The sequence below is a fragment of the Panthera leo genome, chromosome B1, assembly GCF_018350215.1.
Source record: "Panthera leo isolate Ple1 chromosome B1, P.leo_Ple1_pat1.1, whole genome shotgun sequence".
NCBI classification, from domain to species: Eukaryota; Metazoa; Chordata; class Mammalia; order Carnivora; family Felidae; genus Panthera; species Panthera leo.
Window position 1 is genome coordinate 27,095,396 of NC_056682.1, and position 18,890 is coordinate 27,114,285.

At 39.6% G+C, this 18,890-nt stretch overlaps 1 protein-coding gene across 3 annotated transcripts in view; it reads left to right on the top strand.

The window, feature by feature from the left end:
* The window catches only part of TNKS (tankyrase), a 209,561-nt gene extending 190,977 nt beyond the window's left edge, over positions 1-18,584 (top strand). For all 3 annotated transcript variants that reach the window (XM_042934426.1, XM_042934427.1, XM_042934428.1), the window contains 7 exons: positions 1,178-1,298; positions 2,516-2,613; positions 4,179-4,253; positions 5,114-5,219; positions 5,802-5,988; positions 8,658-8,814; positions 18,347-18,584. In XM_042934426.1, the coding sequence (XP_042790360.1) occupies positions 1,178-1,298; positions 2,516-2,613; positions 4,179-4,253; positions 5,114-5,219; positions 5,802-5,988; positions 8,658-8,814; positions 18,347-18,433 (831 nt within the window). In that variant the 3' untranslated portion in view covers positions 18,434-18,584. The remainder of the gene's footprint in view (positions 1-1,177; positions 1,299-2,515; positions 2,614-4,178; positions 4,254-5,113; positions 5,220-5,801; positions 5,989-8,657; positions 8,815-18,346) is intronic.
* The last annotated feature ends 306 nt before the right edge of the window (positions 18,585-18,890 follow it).

Sequence of the window (18,890 nt, forward strand, 5' to 3'; positions counted from 1 at the left end):
CTGTCAGAGGGCCAGCTTCTTCTGAGCCAGAAAATTGCATGTTCAGCCCCCTAGAAATGTGGTTGCCCACGATTTCATCCTGTGCATTCAGAATTCTGCCACTGGGTGGCGGTAGAGTCACAGTTAACTGTTCGTCCACAAAAGGAAATGGGTGATTTTGAGTCCTGATGGTAGCCAACTAATCATCTCCATTTGCAGGGATGAAGAACCAGAAATTTAAAACCACTATGTTTTACAACAACAGAATGTTAGGCTTCAGGGACTGTTACATCTGGGAATTTAAAGAAAACTTGAAAACCATCTACTCTCTCTTTTCCAAATCAGAATTTTGTATACAGCTTCTACATAAAATGGTCTGTACTTGAACTAAACACTTCTCATCTGAATCTCACCACTTTCTAAGGCAGCCTTTTCCAGACTTGAATATTTCTTAGCACTGGGAAGTTCTTCTTCATCTTGATATAAATCCCACTTACCTAAAACTGCTTACTCCTTTTGCCACATTCTGTTTCATTGTGCTAATAAACCTCTCTCCCATTCCCCTACCATTCTTCTCTGCTACCTGCTGGATACTGGGACCTGGTATTTCCCTATTTTATGCTTCTGGTTGTTCTCTCTTATGTCTTGAAGAAAGCAAAAGGTGGTAGAATTAAATAATCAAAAGGAAATACAGCAGTGACCATTTTATATTTGTACAGCATTGTTTCTTCCATTTTAATTCACAGTCGGCTGGAAGCAGAGGGTTTTTCATGTGAGTAAAAAGCTGATAAAGGGCACATGGGGGCTCAGTTGGGTAAGCATCTGACTTTGGCTCAGGTCATGATCTCACGGTTCATGAGTTCAAGTCCCACATGGGATGAGCGCAAGCCCTGCTTTGGGTGAGCCCCACTTCTCCCTCTCCCTCTCCCTCTCCCTCTCTCTCTCTCTCCCTCCCTCCCTCCCTCCCTCCCTGCCGCTCATGGGGTTCTCTTTCTCTCTGCTGTCACTCGCTTGCACCCTCTCTCTCTCAAAAAAATTTTTTAAAAATGATAAAATTATCAAGACAACTTTAAGGTTGTTTTATAAAGGAGACAAAAGAATTTGTTAATTTGGATGGATATTGTAGCATTAAAGACCAATGGAAGAACTGAGGAACAGTTCAAGATTTAGCAATTAATTTTGTTCCATTTTTTTTTAGATTACACTAGATGTACTGGCTGATATGGGTCATGAGGAGTTGAAAGAAATAGGCATCAATGCATATGGACACCGCCATAAATTAATCAAAGGAGTAGAAAGACTCTTAGGTGGACAACAAGGTAAGCTATTCGGAAACAAAACTAAAATCTCAGAAGGAACAAGTAAGTTGTCAGGGCTGGCATCTGAGCTCAGGTGGTCTGAACCCAGAGCGCATGCACTCAGCTCGTATAGCGCCTCCTGCCTGCCCCATCTTAGTTATGGACATGGCTCTCCCCCTCGCTGCTCTAGCTAGCCGTCTACTCGTTCTCTCCTCTCCCCTCTCACTTTATACCCTCAACATCTCTGGAATCTACACTTCTGTCTGCTTCCCACTGCTGTCTAATCTAGTACAGGTCACCTAATCCTGGCCACCGTCAGCTGTCTCCTTGACTGTCACAACCCCCTTCCAGCTTATCTCCGACCCTCACCTTTGTCTCCCCTCCAGTACCTGCCCTGCATGTACTCAGAAGACTCTTTTCAAAATGTGTGATCAGATCACTCCATTGCTTAAGACCTTTCAGCAGAATCCTGTTGCTCTTAGGATAAAATCAGACGTTCGTAACATGGCTTTTCATAATCTGACCTTTCTCTCTGACCTCGTCCTGAACCTTTCTCCCCACTCACAGTTGTCAGCTCAGCCTTTTTCCTCCCACCATACTTTGCTGTTACAAGCCTCCTATCTTTCCCCTTTGTCGACCCCCATTTTTATCATTTTTCTATTTGTTAAAAGCGCTTTTACAATAGGAAAGTAAAGGGAGAAAAGGGAAAAACTTGAATTAGCCACTCTGCAGCCAGTAAAATTGCAAGAGCAACATGAAACTAAGTGTTAGCAGGTTTTGAACTTAAGTCTCGCTTATTTCTCTGCATTAAATTAAGCATAATGAAATGAACAAGAATAATGTATTTTAAACTGATTATAAGTGACCATCTCAAGCCATCTCACAGAGTTATTACAGGATAATTCGTACATTTTAGACCTGACTAGATTGTGATCACAGTGTGTTTCTCTTTGGTATCAGAGATAGCTTCATGTATGTTTATGAATGAATTCAGTTCAACAAAAAATTGTTGAGCCCTGGCTGGAGAACTCTGTAAGAACAGATAAAGTTGATCCCCAAACACATCTCCATTACTGTTCTTGTCTTTGGATGTACTGTTCAATATAACCTTATATATTAGGTTTGAATTGCAAATAATTGAGACTTGTTCCAAAATGTCAATTATTTATGACAGAGTTTTCCCTAAAATTGAGGCTGAGGAGTGTGGACTTGAACGTATTCATTTTTCTTTCCTACAGGCACCAACCCTTATCTGACTTTTCACTGTGTTAATCAGGGAACTATTTTGCTGGATCTTGCTCCAGAGGATAAGGAATATCAGTCAGTAGAAGAAGAGGTAATGTACATCAAAATTTTTCATTCTCTTCCTGAAATCTGTGGTTAAGCCTGTTTTTCCAGTAGAGCTAAGTTGGTCTTATAGTGATTTATGATCACTCACCTGTCTGTTTTCCCTTAGCCATTATGGTGACGTATCGCCCGATTCAGCTAGGACTCGCGATTAGGACTATGCCACAGTGTTTGCACATCTTAATAAGCCTAGGGTTTCCAGTAGGGGGGCCAGAGGTGTCTTTTCATCCTAGAGGCTTTCCTGAAGCTATACAAGAGCCCTACTAGAACTGTTTTCTTCCAGTGTTAAAATGCCACCTAAGAATGATAGGGAGTGAGAATCTTGCCTCACGAATAGCAAAGATCCTCTTGTTTTCACTTTCATGCAAAGTTATAAAATGTGATTATAAATCAGTACACCTAATGTTCGTGGGTGCTTATGAAATCTGCCTCATACCTCGAGTCACCTTTTATCTCTTCGGTCACTGTGTGAAAGCACCGTGGTGAGGCTGATGGATGCCCCTCTTGCTTGACAGATGCCATAGAGATTCCGCCTCTACCGCTGGCTCATGCCTCATTTCTTACACCTAATAGACACAGTGCCAGTGGGATTGTCACAGTAAAGAAGCTGCCTAACCAATTCCGTTATTTTGCAGAGAAAGGCATGCCTTCGTATTTTTCTCTGTTTATTTTCTGCTTTTAATCGGTGCTCACATTATTCTCATCCCAGGAAGTTCAGGACCATTATTACCTCAGGTGGTCTTTCAGCTCATGCCTGGCCAGTCTGTCAGGAGAGCATCAGATCTTCTAGCAGCTCAGTGCCTGATCCTTCTTTTACTGGTCGCAAATTTGGATCGTACTGTCAAAAATGTGAAGAATACCTTCACAGATAGAGCAGTGAGATGGAGAATTAACTCTTTGGAGTCAATTCTGTGAGGAACTTGGGTCTTCCAAACGTGTTACTTTTCCATCATTCTTTTGAATTTGGAGCGTGGGAGAAGAGCAAGGACTGCGCGGAAGAAGGTTACTCCCCCCGGGCAGACGTCATCCAGCTTCGCCCAGTCTGTGCAGATGCACTTTGAGATCCCAGATTAAAGAGAGAATACGGGGTATCTCACCTAGGGAACAAAAACTTACTAATTTTTAAGAATCACATTTGTTTGATGAGTTTAATGAGTATTCATCGAATGTGAGGAGTTGAAGTTTGACTTAACCCCGGTGTGGCTTCTCCTCAGTCCCATAAAATAGCAATGGAGATGGCTTAGTGTGATGTTTTATTTCTGTGTTTCCCCACAGTGCTGACAGGAAAAGCTTTTAAAGCTTTTTTTTTATTAGGAAAAAAGAAAATGTAGAGGTTTAATATCTCTATTTCTGACTTATTTTCTCATCAGAAATACTCATCCACTAGACTTTGTTGAACAATTTACAGTGAACTCCCGTTTATTTCTTAGTGCTGAGTCTGAGACTCATCAGTAAAACAATATAACAGAAGGTGAATGTTGAAAACAACAGAGGAATGTCTTTAGAATTAGATACTGGCATCTTTTCAGAAAGTTATTTTATTTTGTTCTATAGATGCAAAGTACGATTCGAGAACACAGAGATGGTGGTAATGCTGGTGGCATCTTCAACAGATACAATGTCATTCGAGTAAGTTTTTAAAATTTCAGGGTGAAAATTAGATCGCAAGGTGTGCCTGAAATCAAATATAGAAAATGACAAATTTTTTCTAAGCATCCTGCTTTTAAACTGCCAAGATAATCGGGTCATCTGTTGCCTGACAGTCAGGTGTTACCTTCCTCTGACCCCTCAAGACCATACTTCTCTAGAAACAGAGACTGGGTGGAAAGAGGAAAGCTACAGACTGGAGTCTAGATCTGCTGCCGTTGCTGGTACAGAGGCAGTGAGGAGACCTGGCCCACCCACATATTTAGACTGTAGCTGACAGTGATTTTTATCACCACCTCAGAACAGTGTCCAGAGCCCGGATTTTCAGTCTGAGTCAGCGCTTGTATCAGAATGCATATATCTCTTCGTCTCAGTATCTCGATCAATAATATAGGATAGATGTGCTTTTTTCAAGGGAGTGTCCTAAAGACGAGTAGAATCTGTTGAGCACGGGCTTATCCCTTTTGAGTTACACCAGCGCACGTCAGAATTCCCTGGAAAGATTTTCGAAGAAGGTAGATGTGCAGGCCCCTGTATCCTAAAACTCGGCAAGCCTGGGCGGAGTCTAGGAATAACTCTGTTTTTTCTTTAATTCTTTGGGTGATTTTGAGGCACAGCCAGGTCTAGTGCAGAGTAACAAAAGCCAGAGCTGAAAATTATGTCACTAAAAGCCAGAATGTTAACTTAGTCATGCTACCTGGCAACTTTATCATTTTCAGGTAATGTTTTCAGCAAACAAAAATTGAACCTTCCTAAAAGAAAACATACTTTTCGTTTTAAATTATAAACTGCCACTTGACATTCTTTGCACTCATTTGCTTCTTTCTTCCTCATCCTTAAAGATTCAAAAAGTTGTCAACAAGAAGTTGAGGGAACGATTCTGTCACAGACAAAAGGAAGTGTCTGAGGAGAATCACAACCATCACAATGAGCGCATGCTATTTCACGGTGAGCGTCAGGCCCGCCATTATCTCTCTGGGCTTTTTTGCGAATTCCGATGTCATTGACCGTATCAGTGTTGTTAAAAATGGCTGGTTTTGAGTTTTTGTTTTAATTCTGCGTTACCGGTTTTATAATGCATTGCGTGTTAGTACGGACTTTCCAAGGCATGCAGAGTGAAAATAACTTCACGGAAATTGTTTTAGAACTCATATTGCAAGTTGAGCCATCTAGATGACAAAATATTTTTATTATAGTTTAGCATAATTGCTTCAGCTTATCTGATTATCTGTTTTTGTGTAAAGTAAGGTTGCGTGTAAAATCTATATTTTTAAAGCCGCATTGTACTTTGGTATCTAAAATCTCCTGCCATCTGCAGAATCCATATTACATCCTTGCTTGGTGAATACCGTAGGTCCCTGCTAAGATTCTAGTACAAGATAATAATTTATGTAAGGTAGACCATCTTACAACTTCATTTGTGCATCACTAATTACTTAATATTAATGTGCCAAGTGCAAAATAGTTTGCAGCTAATTGAGACTCCAGACAGGTACTCAAAAACTGATCTTTCTGTGTTTGTATTTTTAGGTTCTCCTTTCATTAATGCCATTATTCATAAAGGGTTTGATGAGCGACATGCATACATAGGAGGAATGTTTGGTGCCGGGATTTATTTTGCTGAAAACTCCTCCAAAAGCAACCAGTATGTTTATGGAATTGGCGGAGGAACAGGCTGTCCCACGCACAAAGATCGCTCGTGTTATATATGTCACAGGTGAACACCTTGGGTCTCGTATAGTGGTTGCTATCCTCAGGTCACGAACCGGATTAGTTTCTCAGGCTCTGCTGAAGTCACAGGTTATCCTCAGTGTTGATAATGGATCACACGGATTCGGGGTTGGATAGGAATAGCTGATCAGCCTGTGTCCTAAGAAGAGAAACGACAGCACAGCTAACAGCGGGGCTGGGAAAAACCAGGTATCTGCCAACCAGTCATAGGTTATGATGAAGCTCCCTCCAGCTGGACTTGTTCCCTGAGCGTCACTTGCTGAGGTTCAGATTCAGAACAAGAAAAGGTTGAGAATTTTATCTGTCGAAGAACCTTGAGCATTAGACACATTTGAACTAAGACACAACTTCTATAAACAAGTTGAATCTTCAGTTTCCTTCTGATGTTGTAGCAGTGTTTAAGGCAGGATATATAGTCAGCCTTGAGAAGTCTAATTGCAGAATATTAACTTTGGATTTAATAGTAAACAAACGAATATTAGCTTTTTAAATAGAATTTTAAAACTCAAAGTCAAGAGAATAATAGTACACTGTCTCTGAAGTCAGTGAAAAAAATGCCATTCTCTTCCCTGCCATTGGAAAAAATACAAACAAATTATACATCACAGAGGTTGCCGTTGATTGCATTTTTCTTTAACCAGATGGAAAGCCAGGTTAGTTAGAGATCTTATAATTCAGAGGAAAGCTCAAAAAGACCCAGATAGCCTTGAAATACATAGAGTTTTTTACTTTAAAACTTCCTGCCCTCCATTACTTTATGAAAAAATGATAGCCGTCAGCAGTTCTAGGATGGATCCGGTATGTCCAGAAAAAAACCGTCTTTCTATTAAAGCCGCCACGGTTAATAATACACAGAAATTCCCAGGGATACGTAACATGCAAAAACTCTCTGCTGCTGCAAACCTATCCTAAATAAACAATAAAAATGAGCCTAGATGAGCAGTTGCCCATGACAACTAGACACATAGGTTTATGTCTTAGCCAGGATTTCCTAGAAAACAGAGCCTGAAGCAAAAGCTGATGTACTAACACTTTCTTGGCAAGTGCAATACCAGGGAGGCAGGAACGAGGGCACACGAGGAAGTGAGGTGGAGAAGGAGGCAGAGCAAAGACCGTGAGATGCATCAGTGAGTTGGCCTGTTTCATAACGAGCGCAGGTGGTCGCTGAGTCCGTGAGACGTCTTCAGAGAGGCTGTGTGAACTCCTGCATCTCAGAATAGGACATCATGGGAAGATACAGAGGAATTTGTCTGCTGGCCCTTGTCTGGCACTGTCACTAGTTGCCCCACGGGACATCGCTATCCCTGTGTCTGGGGCTGTTGCGTCTGCAGAATGCGGCACAGCACGCGAAGCTGGCGAGTGAGCAAGCAGAAGCCAGTACCCTCCACCTGTCCGTCTGCAGCCCACCGCTTCGTGGGCCGGTCCTGCGTTTTCTCCTGCCTCCACAGCTCCGGGGAAGTCCGGGGCAGGAAGCAGAAGCCAGGAGGCGGGGGCCTGTCAGGTCAAGCTCTGCGTGACCTAAGCACTGAGAATAGCCATGGCAGTGGGCGGGCAAGGTCCAGTGACCCCCAAGTGCCGCCATAATGTGAAATGGGGCTCAAACATCTCCCTCTAATACAGAGCCAAACCTTTTCCTCTGGGACCTGCGGGAGATGCAGCCGGTACTGAGCCAGCACCCCACAGGGTCATCAGTAACATCATGCTGAAAAAGCAAACCCAGGCAGGACCCAGTTAGACTGGGTCTGGCACAGTTTGGGCTCAAAATAATATCTCTGGTTGGTTATAATGCAGAGATCATACTGTGTAACTAAAAACAAACCATTTGACTGAATACTGTTTTACACATTTAACAGTGTGACCAGTCTCACTGACTGAAGTGTTGATAGTGTATATTAAAGGTTCGCAAATGTTTATTTTAAAGGGCCACGTAATAAATACTTGTGGCTTCACGGGCCATATGATCCCTGTCACAGTGACTCCCCTCTGCCCTTATACTGCAAAAGCAGCCACAGATGACATGTAAATAAATGTGCAGCTGTGTTCCAATAAAACTTTATTTACAAAAACAGGTGGCCGACTAGATTTAGCCCATAGGCCGTAGCGTCTCAACCCCTAGTTTATATAGTACACCTTCTTCCCAGTCAACCTTTCGTGTTCTCTGTAATATTTAACATCTACCCCAATTGGTGTTTCTCCCAAGTAGGAGGATTCCTAGACATACATTTAAGCTAAGTAGTTTTGTATATGATCCACTTTTATTATTATTTATTTCATCCTTGTTTTTACTTCTTCATAATGAGTAAACCCAGCCTTAATTTCAGATGCATCTGCCCTCTGTTTATTTGCTTCAGTTTCCTCCTTTTCATCCTCTTAGAACTCAGTTTTTGCTAGTATTTCTCTTGTCCCGCTAGTCAAAACTCACCAGGGATTAGCTGTCATTGGTTGTGTAACTAACTATTGAGCCTGCTGACTGTTTATAGTAAATCAGTTATCACCTCCCATCCCATTCCTACTTATATTTGAAAGTGACATTTTAAACTAGCTTGCCTTGTTGAAATAGTTTTTATAAAATCAACAAATATAACAATTTTATCACTCTAAGATTGAGTGCCTCCTTCAAAGCATCACTTTCCTTTCTTTCCTTTTCTTCTTTAGACAAATGCTTTTCTGTAGAGTGACCCTTGGCAAATCCTTTCTGCAATTCAGCACCATGAAAATGGCTCATGCCCCTCCAGGACATCACTCAGTGATCGGGAGACCAAGTGTGAACGGGCTGGCATATGCTGAATATGTCATCTACAGAGGTGAACAGGTATGGTATTCGTTAGATAAGCATAACTGAGCCGCTAAAATGTTGGTGCGAGGAGAACTAAGACCAGCTTCTGTTTAGAGAATTTTCCTTTTTTTTTTTTAAAAAAAAAATATTGTATTTATTTTAGAATTTTTACTACCTTTTTTTTAATTTGGGGGGGGGGGGCGGTCAGAGAAAGAGGGAGAGAGAGAGAATTCCAAACAAGCCTCACACTCACGCTCAGCGCAGAGCACTACACGGGGCTCGATCCCACCACCATGAGATCGTGACTCGAGCTGAAGCCAAGAGTCAGACACTTAACCGACTGAGTCACCCAGGTGCCCCTAAAGAATTTTCCTGATGGATGTCCTTGCCATAGGCTGGTCACAGGAGTTGAATCTCTATATTTCTGATCATGGCACTTAACATAGGACAATAGTTTTGTGAGTTGTAAAGCTACATTAAATTCTGCCGACTGCCTGAGGCTCCAAAGTAAAATTGTCAACAAAGCAGGAAAACTTCCTGTCATTTTTCAACCAAGTCCCTAACTCTCACAGTACTGCTAAATGCCTACCGATTTGTCTAAAAACAAAGATCAGTTTGTCTGAACTTCATTGAATTCCAAGTGGATACCTTAACTACTCTGATGGAGAAGAGGAAAAACAAAATGGAGAAAGGAGAAATTAAGTACAAGTAACATATGAGAACAGTATTATATGCCATCAGTCGTGGGCCACAAATCCTGAACTCCATTTAGTAGACATGTTGATTGTGGGGATATGGGCAAAGCAATGAAACGCCTTTAGGTGCATTGTAGGATTGAACAAATGAGTAAATGTGTTGATGTTTGATTTGGGACCTGGGATTCTCATGGTGGAAGAAGGGACATAAAAAATGCAATAGGGGGGATGGTAAGAATGACTCTGTAGAGATGGACTGAAATTGGAGGTATCGATAGGAACTCATTATTTCTAATGTATGTATGTGCACTGGTAAATCCATGTTATGTGTCGGTATGTGGGTAAGAGTATATGTAAGCGTATATGAGCATATATTCACATATATTTCTTAGTACTGTCTGCTGAAAACAAGAAAACCTCAATAGCAGTGAACAATACTCAGACCTAGACCTTGGTCTCTAATACCATTCCCCACTTAAAGGAACCCGGCGTCTCTGGAGAAGCAGCTAATTCCAGGGCTGAAGCAGAATAGGAACAAGTGAGCCTGGGCCATCCTGTTATGCCAGAAAGGAATGAAGTGGTGAGGGCATGTCACAAGGACACAGGGCCAGCATGAAGGGGCTCCCACTGGCCAAATCTGGAACAGTTGGAATACCAAAATAAGTACAGTAATAAATTTTAAGCCACTGGGAAAAATAGGAATTCATGACTCTATACTGATAACAAATAGGTAAGTAAATAAATGAAGGGGCAAAGAAGGTTTTGCTTACAGTAGAAAGCCAAGGGCAGATGAGGACATGTGGAGGGAGGATTTGGAAAGTCATCATCCTGAGACCACTGTGGCAAGAATCATAAGTGGATGCTAAATCTAGGAGATAATTTTGATAAGAAAAATGATATTTGCATGGTGTTCTTATTAACTACAAAGGAGAAGCAAACAGTAATGATACATTGGAAAAAGGGGGCCAGCACCTTGACCAGATGACCGAAATTAACATCACTAATGAGGGACAGACAGAAATAGAGTGGGCCTCCAGATATATTCTGAGAAGGGCACATCCTCTATGCAGTATTCTAGCCTAGAATGCATAACCCTGGTCTAATCAAAATGAGGAATGTTCTAATAAAAAAAATATGGGAATGGAGCACCTGGGTGGCCCTTTCAGTTAACTGTCCAACTCTTGATTTTGGCTCACATCATGATCTCACAGTATGGAAGACTGAGCCCCACATTAGGCTCTGTGTGCTGATAGCACGCAGCCTGCTTGGGATTCTCTCCCTCTGTCTATGCCCCGCCCCTGCTCATGGTGTGTGCTCTCTGTCTCAAAATAAAGAAATAAAGTTTCTATTAAAATGTGGGAAGATTAGATTCTTTAGAAATGTAAATATGATAAAAGAGAAAGGCTTTAGAAACTTTCCAGATTAGGGACTCAGGTCATGATCTCACAGTTCATGGATTCAGGCCCCCCTGTCGGGCTCTGTGCTGACAGCTCAGAGCCTGGAGCCTGCTTCGGATTCTGTGTCTCCCTCTCTCTCTGCTCCTCCCCTGCTCACGCTCTGTCTCTCTTTCTCTCAAAAATAAATAAACACTTAAAAAAAATGTTTTTAATAAAAAAAAAAACTTTCCAGATTAAATGAAACCCAAGAGATAGGACAACTAACTTAAGGTCTTTCCCCCAAGTTGGATCTGGTATTGGAAGAGAAACAGCATCATTAAATCCACTGATGGGGTGCCTAGATGGCTCGGTTGGTTCAGCATGTGACTCTTGATCTCTCGGCTCAGGTCAGGATCTCACAGTTCTTGAGTTTGAGCCCTATGTTGGTCTCTGCATTGATGGTGCAGAGCCTGCTTGGGATTCTCTCTCTCCCTCCCTCTCTCTCTCTGCCCCTCCCCCACTCTATCACACTCTCTCAAAAATAAATTAAACTTTTTAAAAAATCGACCAAGACCATTGGAATATGAAGGATAGGTATTAAAGTATTAGCATAAAATTATACTGTTGATCCTGTGCTTCTGTAAGAGAGTATCCCTATTCTTAGGAAATAAATACTGGCATATTTAGGGGTGAAGAACTATGATGATATATAGAACTTACTCTCAAATGGTTCAAAAAAAATATGGGTGTGTGTGTCTGTCTCCCTAGTACATATAGAGGTTGGGGAGAGTGTACATGACAAGGCAAAGGGGTAAATAAAAGCTTATTTTATGGATATGGGTAATGGGTGTACAGGTGTTTTGGTGACATTTTAATTTTTTCAATTTAATATGTAAGTTTGCATTTGTTTCCAAATAAAAAGTTTAAAAACTGCCAAAGAACAAATTTGTCAAAATTTTCTGTGTAAATCAGAGAGGAAAATACTTTCACTTTGATCCAGTAATTCCACTTCTAGAAATTTGTATTCAATATAATCAATGATGACCACCACCAAAAAAAACAAGCCCACAAAACCATATAAGGATGTTCATCACTGTCTTGATTACCATAATGAAAAATTTAAATTGCCTAAATATTCAACAAGGAGAATGATTAAATAGGTGTTAGTATATTTATATGCCTGTGAGTTTAAAAAAATACATTTACGTGATTTATGTTAAATGGAGTCAACCCCAAAACTTAAGGGTATTGAGATTATAGGTGATTTCAGTGGTCTTCACCATACACTTTTCAAGAAAGTTACCTATGGTAAAAATAATGTATTTCATATTTGGGTGTAATAAGGGCTACTTCAAAAATAATAGGTTTACATTTCTGATATTTGCTGATCAATCATCATTTCCTGAGTAATTTGGCTTGATAACTTGTTTACAATCTGTTGCTAAAAGAATTTTAGAGAATGATGTAGTCCAAGTCTATTTGAAAGAAAAAAGTCCCTTCAACAATGAAACGCAGGTAATAGTTGTTTTATTTCAAGGCATACTTGCCCACATGGATATTGTTAAATTATTGTCTAGTAATTGAGTCATTTTCCGTTTCCATTTTGGCATTTCTCCTAAAGTTTGGGTGAAGTTTTCCGTTGGTAACTTTATTTCATTTCTCTTTGTTATACCTTAAATCATCCTTCACCCTTAGTACTAACACTTTCAAGAACACACAAATGTTTTATTCAGAGGGTTGATTTAAGGAGTATCATTCATCATTGGTGAGATTGTTTCTTTCTTTAGAATTGAAAAGATATGTTCAAAATTATGCTTGGAAGAAAAGTGGTTCTGATTTTAGTATATGGCTGGACTCAAAATGTCAGGAGTATTTTTGTATGTTGTACTTTAAGCATCACATTAAATTAGACATAAAGGAGAGGTATTCTCTGGCCATTGGTTGCTACAGAGATTAGCCTTTATTTTACTGAAATGACACGAACAATGTAGTTATTTAACCTGGAAAGTAGAAAATTGTACAATAATTTATAGCATGATTTTCAAATATATAAAGTTATTTAAGAGACCATGATTCTTCTTCATCCCTGTGAAGAATAAACTGAAAGCATTTGAGTTTAGATAACAGTAGGGATCTGGGTTAAGGAATGGTTCCCGAAAGTCAGTTAGGACTTCCTGGAAGTCAGTTCCTGAAAGTCAGTTACCAAAGTGGTTGTTGAATTTTTTCTTACAGGAACTTAAAAAAAAAAAAAAAAAAAAAAAAAGACATTCCACGCTTTTATAACCAGCATGGATATAAAGTGACTTGACAGGAAGTAACACTCGGTGGTTGATCCTGTACCCTTCTGCTCCTGCAGTTAAATAATTCCCTTGTCTTAAATCCCTCTGGACTTGAATGTCTGTAATCAGCCTGTACACACAAACAGTGCGGTAGCCTAACCACTAGGAACCAGGGCCCTTAATCATTCATACCACTGGAGTCTTAGAATCTGCCTGACTAAAATTTACATGTGAGAGGGCTCTCCTTAAATAGTGCACCACCAAAATGTAAACACTAGCATTACCAACTCCTTTGCTTCAGCAGCTTTTCTGCAAGCAAAACGAATGTGTCACACAAGGTATGGTAGATACTAAATTTCACTGGAACAAAAAGAAGTAGGAGTGTGCTTCACACTCATTTTTGACACTGGGCACATGCCATTGTGGGTTGTTTTTGAATCCTTCTTTTTCTGGGTCTGACTTACCTTCCCAAGCAAGACTGGAAGCTTCTTGACAGCAAAGGACCTTATCTCACCGCAGAGTACTTTATACATAGAGATGCTCAATACATGTATATTGGTGGTGAATAAATACTTTTCTTAACCATTTAACCATCTAGTTGGCTGGGCAGTTTGTCCATTTCTCCAGCGGTATTTGAGCTTTCCTAGAGTTTTTCGATTCCTAGAGTTTTATTCCAACTCTAGAATTAGGAGACTAGCTGACCTAGCCTGTTTTAGTAACTAATTGACTAAAATATCATTTCAAGAATTAAGCAGTGTTCAAATCATAATAAAATAAGACTACAAACTTTTTAGTTATTGAAGCTTCAGACTGGAAAGTCAGGAAAGATGAAGATTGTTAATTGTGTTATTCCAACTAGAGGTACTAAGAAGATAGAAACCATTGCTGTTTTTACATCAAATCGGAGCAGACTAGAATTTTGGGAAACATATTATGAGTGATAGTGTTTCCTTACACATGTACACAGTTATAACTTTTAAAAACACATTTACATTTTTTATTCTTTTTATTCTTGCTGAGACCCCCTCAGGAGGGGTCTTTTTTTAAGTGTTTATCCTTATGTCTTTAATAAATCATAATAATGTTAATAGTGACAATTTACACATACCAGATTCTTAGTCGGCCAAACCTATTCTAAGATCTTTGCATTTAATGCTTACAAAAATCTTAGTATTATTACCGTTCCCCTGTATAGATGAGGAAGGTGGAGGCAAAGACCTGTAACAGTTTCTGCCTCCTAAAAATCAGATGTGAAATTAGAAATAATCCAGTCAGTCAATCGCATGTTTATTTCTGCATTTTAAATATTCAACAGTGCAGGTTTTTTTTTTGGTTTGTCCACTGTATTCTCTATGCTGCACTTTTCACCCCCACAACTTACTTAAATAACTAGAATTTTGTACCTCTTAATGCCTGTCACCTGTTTCTCCCATCCCCTCACCTCCTTCCCATCTGGCAACCACCAATTTGTTCTCTGCATTTGTGAGGCTGGGTTGGTTTGTTTGTTCATTTGTTTGTTTGTTTGTTTGTTTCAGGGTTTTTTGTTTAAGTTTTTATCTAAATGTCAATTAACATACAGCATAATATTAGTTTCAGGTGTACAGTATAGTGACTCAGCATTTCCATACAACACCCAGTGCTCATCACGACAAGTGCTCTCCTTAATCCCCGTCACCTATTTCGCCCATCCCCCCACCCACTGCCCCTCTGTAACCATCTGTTCTCTATAGTTAAAGGTCTGTTTCTTGGTTTGCCTCTCTCTTTTTTTCCCTTTGCTCATTCGTTTTGTTTCTTAAGTTCCACATACGAGTGAAATCCTATGGTATCTGTCTTTCTCTGACTGACTTATTTCATTTTAGCATTATGCTCTCAAGTCCCATCCATGTCGTTGCAAATGGCAAGCTTTCATTCTTTTTTATGGCCGAGTAATATTCCATCGTGTATGCATACAACACTTCTTGTTTATCCATTCATCAGCCAGTAGACACTTGGGCTGTTTCCCTATCTTGGCTATTGTAAATAATACTGTTGTAAACATAGGGGTGCATATATCCCTTTGAATTACTGTTTTGTGTTCTTTGGATAAATACCCAGTAGTGTGATTGCTAGATCATAGCATAGTACTTTTTTTTAATTTTTTGAGGAACCTCCGTACTGTCTTCCACAGTGGCTGCACCAGTTTGCATTCCCACCAACAGTGCATGACGGTTCCTTTTTCTCCATATCCTCACCAACACCTGTTGTTTCTTATGTTCTTGATCCTAGCCATTCTGACAGGTACAAGGTGATATCTCATTAAAGTTTTTGTTTGCATTTCCCTGATGATAAGTGATAATGAACATCTTTTCACATGTCTGTTGGCCATCTGGATGTCTCTTCTTTGGACAAATGTCTGTTCATGTCTTTTGCCTATTTTTTAAATTGGATTATTTGGTTTTTGGGTGTTGAGTTGCATGTTTTTTATGTATTTTGAATACTGACCCTTTATCAGCTATGTCATTTGCAAATATCTTCTCCCAGTCCATAGGTTGCCTTTTGGTTTATTGATTGTTTCTTCACTGTGCAGAAACTTCTTAGTCCCAGCAGTTCATTTTTGCCTTTGTTTCCCTTGCCTCAGGGGACAGATCTAGAAAAAAATTGCTATGGCCAATGTCAGAAAAATTATTGCCTGTGCTCCCTTCTAAGATTTTTATGATTTCAGGTCTCACATTTAGGTCGTTAATCCATTTTGAATTTTATTTTTGTGTATGGTATAAGAAAGTGGTTCAGTTTCATTTTTTTGCATGTTACTGTCTAGTTTTCCCAATACTGTTTACTGAAGAGACTACCTTTTTCCCATTGGATATTCTTTCCTGCTTTGTTGAAGATTAATTGACCATATAATTGTGGCTTTTTTTCTGGGTTTTCTGATCTGTTCCACTGATTGGTATGTCTGGTTTTGTGCTGGTAGCATACTGTTTTGGTTACTACAGCTTTGTAATATAGCTTGAAGTCTGTGATGCCTCCAGCTTTGCTTTGCTTTGCTTTTTCAAGATTGCTTTGACTATTCAGGGTCTTTTGTGGTTCCATACGAATGCTAGGATTGTTTGTTCTAGTTCTGTGAAAAATGTTGGTGATATTTTGATAGGGATTGCATTAAATGTGTGGATTGCTTTGGGTCGGATAGACATCTTGACAATATTTGTTCTTCGTATCCATGAGCATGGAATGTCTTTCCATTTCTTTTTGTTGTCTTCAGTTTCTTTTACCAGCATTTCATAGATTTCAGAATACAGGTCTTTCACCTGTTTGGTTACAAGCTGGATTCCTAGGGATCTTATTATTTTTGCAATTATAAATGGGACTGTTTTCTTAATTTCCCTTTCTACTGCTTCATTATTGGAGTATAGAAATGCAACAGATTTCTGTACATTGATTTTGTATCCTGCAACTTTACTGAATTCATTTATCAATTCTAGCAGTTTGGGGTGGAGTCTAGGGTTTTCTAAATATAGATTAGTATAGAATGTAGCATAATATGTCATCTGCAAATAGTGGAAGTTTTACTTGTTCATTGCCAATTAGATGCCTCTGATTTCTTTGTGTTGTCTGATTGCTGTGGCTAGGACTTCCAGTACTATGTTGAATAAGTGGAAAGAGCAGATATCCTTGTCTTGTTCCTGATCGTATGGGGAAAGCTCTCAGTTTTTCCCCATTGGGGATGATATCAGCTGTGGGCTTTTCATATCTGGCCTTTTTTATGTTGCTGTATGTTCCCTCTAAACCTACTTTGTTGAGGGATTTTATCATAAATGGATGTTGTATTCTATCAAATGCTTTTTCTGCATCTATCGAAATGAGTATATGGTTCCTACCCTTTCTCTTATTAGTGTGATGGATCACACTGATTGATTTGTGAATATTAATACCCTTGCAACCCAGGAATAAATCCCACTTGATTGTGGTGAATGACTTTTATAATGTATTGTTGGCTTTGGTTTGCTAGCATTTTCTTGTGTTTGTTTTGTTTTGTTTTTTAGATTCCGTATAAGTGAAAGCATGTGGTATTTGTCTTTCTCTGCCTGACTTACTTCACTCCGGAAATACCCTCTGAGGCCATCCATATTGTCACTAATGGCAAGATCTCATTTTTTTCAATGGCTGAGTCATATTCCATTACACACACACACACACACACACACACACACACACACCACCTTCCTTATCCATTGGTCTACCGATGGATGCTTAAGTTGCTTCTGTCTTGGCTACTGTAAATAATGCTGCAGTGAACATAGATGGTCATGTATCTTTTTGAAAGTCCAGTTTTTTTTATCTTTTTTTTTATATTATTCCATATCTGTATACAAGTAATTTGTAAGTCAGCATTCAGCAAATTATTTTTGGGCCCCAAAACATTTACCTCACCAAAGAGTAGTAGTTTGCAGGCCCAGACCTCTCTGAAATACTGCATCCAGCTGTGTCATTATATTTAGGGTTGAAGAACTCCTATGTAGTACACATACTACAAGGGGGTTTTGCCCCCCACTCAGTTGTCTGGTGAAGGTTTGTAACAACTTCCCCTAAGAAGTACCCTTTCCATTCCAGATCCTGAGCCTTTCATTTTATGTACTGCAAGAAAAAGAGACAAAAGAGACTATATGGGGTGGAGGGCCTAAATCTGAACCATTATGTTACCTTTCATTAGTCACCTTTTAAACATTATCTCCAAACTGTTGCCTCTACATTACTGGTGACTCCACAAGCCTCACTCTTCCTGCTTCTAGTTCAGTAGGTTCTATTTGTCATTAATTAATTTGAAATTAGTTTGAAATCGGTTCAGCCAAATTACTTTTTCATTTAACAAACTTCTTAAACACATGCTGTGTGACAGCACCACGTTAGATGAGGTGAGAGAGATTATCTCCTGCCTTAGCTTTCCCATTAATGCCATGTGCATGACAGGTGAATGCAGCACTTTAAAGTACTCAAAGTAGAAATAACATTAAAACCATTCTCTCGATTATAGGGTCTAGATACGTTTATGTACAAGATACAGGTAGATCGTGTATGTTTGGAGCGGGCGGTGGGGGGGGCAGGTTTAGACACCTGTTGATTGGCTGGTCTTTGCAGGCTTTGGGTATGTATAGAATATTGATGATGATCAACAGCCTCTGAGACATCCACTTAATATCTTACCTGCCACAGGAGTGATTTGTTTTCTTCCGGTCCTTTGCAGGCCTACCCAGAGTATCTCATCACATACCAGATCATGAAGCCAGAAGCTCCTTCGCAAACCGCCACAGCCGCGGAGCAGAAGACCTAGTGAAGGCCCCCAGGGAAAAACCAGATCGGATTTAAACTTGGGACTGGATTACAGTGGATTGTTTCCAACAAAATCAATATTCCGTAAATCCCTGACAGCCTAGAAATAAGCTGTTTGTCTTTTATAAAGCATTGCTATAGTGATGAATATAGTATGAGTAACTGATAAATACTCAACTGCTACTGTTCCCTTTGAGGAAATGTTTACAGGGGCGGCCTTTTAACATATCTCAGGCTCATTTGCATTGCAATTGTCCATTTCTAAAACAAGATTGCTTTGATCTGGGCTTGGAAATGGAAAAACAAAACATACTTTCCCAAATTTCACAATTTACACACTACGTTTGCTTTGTTACATATGGCACGTGTATGCAACAAATACCTATGTCAGGCTCATTTTAAATGTTTTATAAACATGCATCATTCTTTTTTTTTTCCTTTTCCTTTTTTTTTTTTTT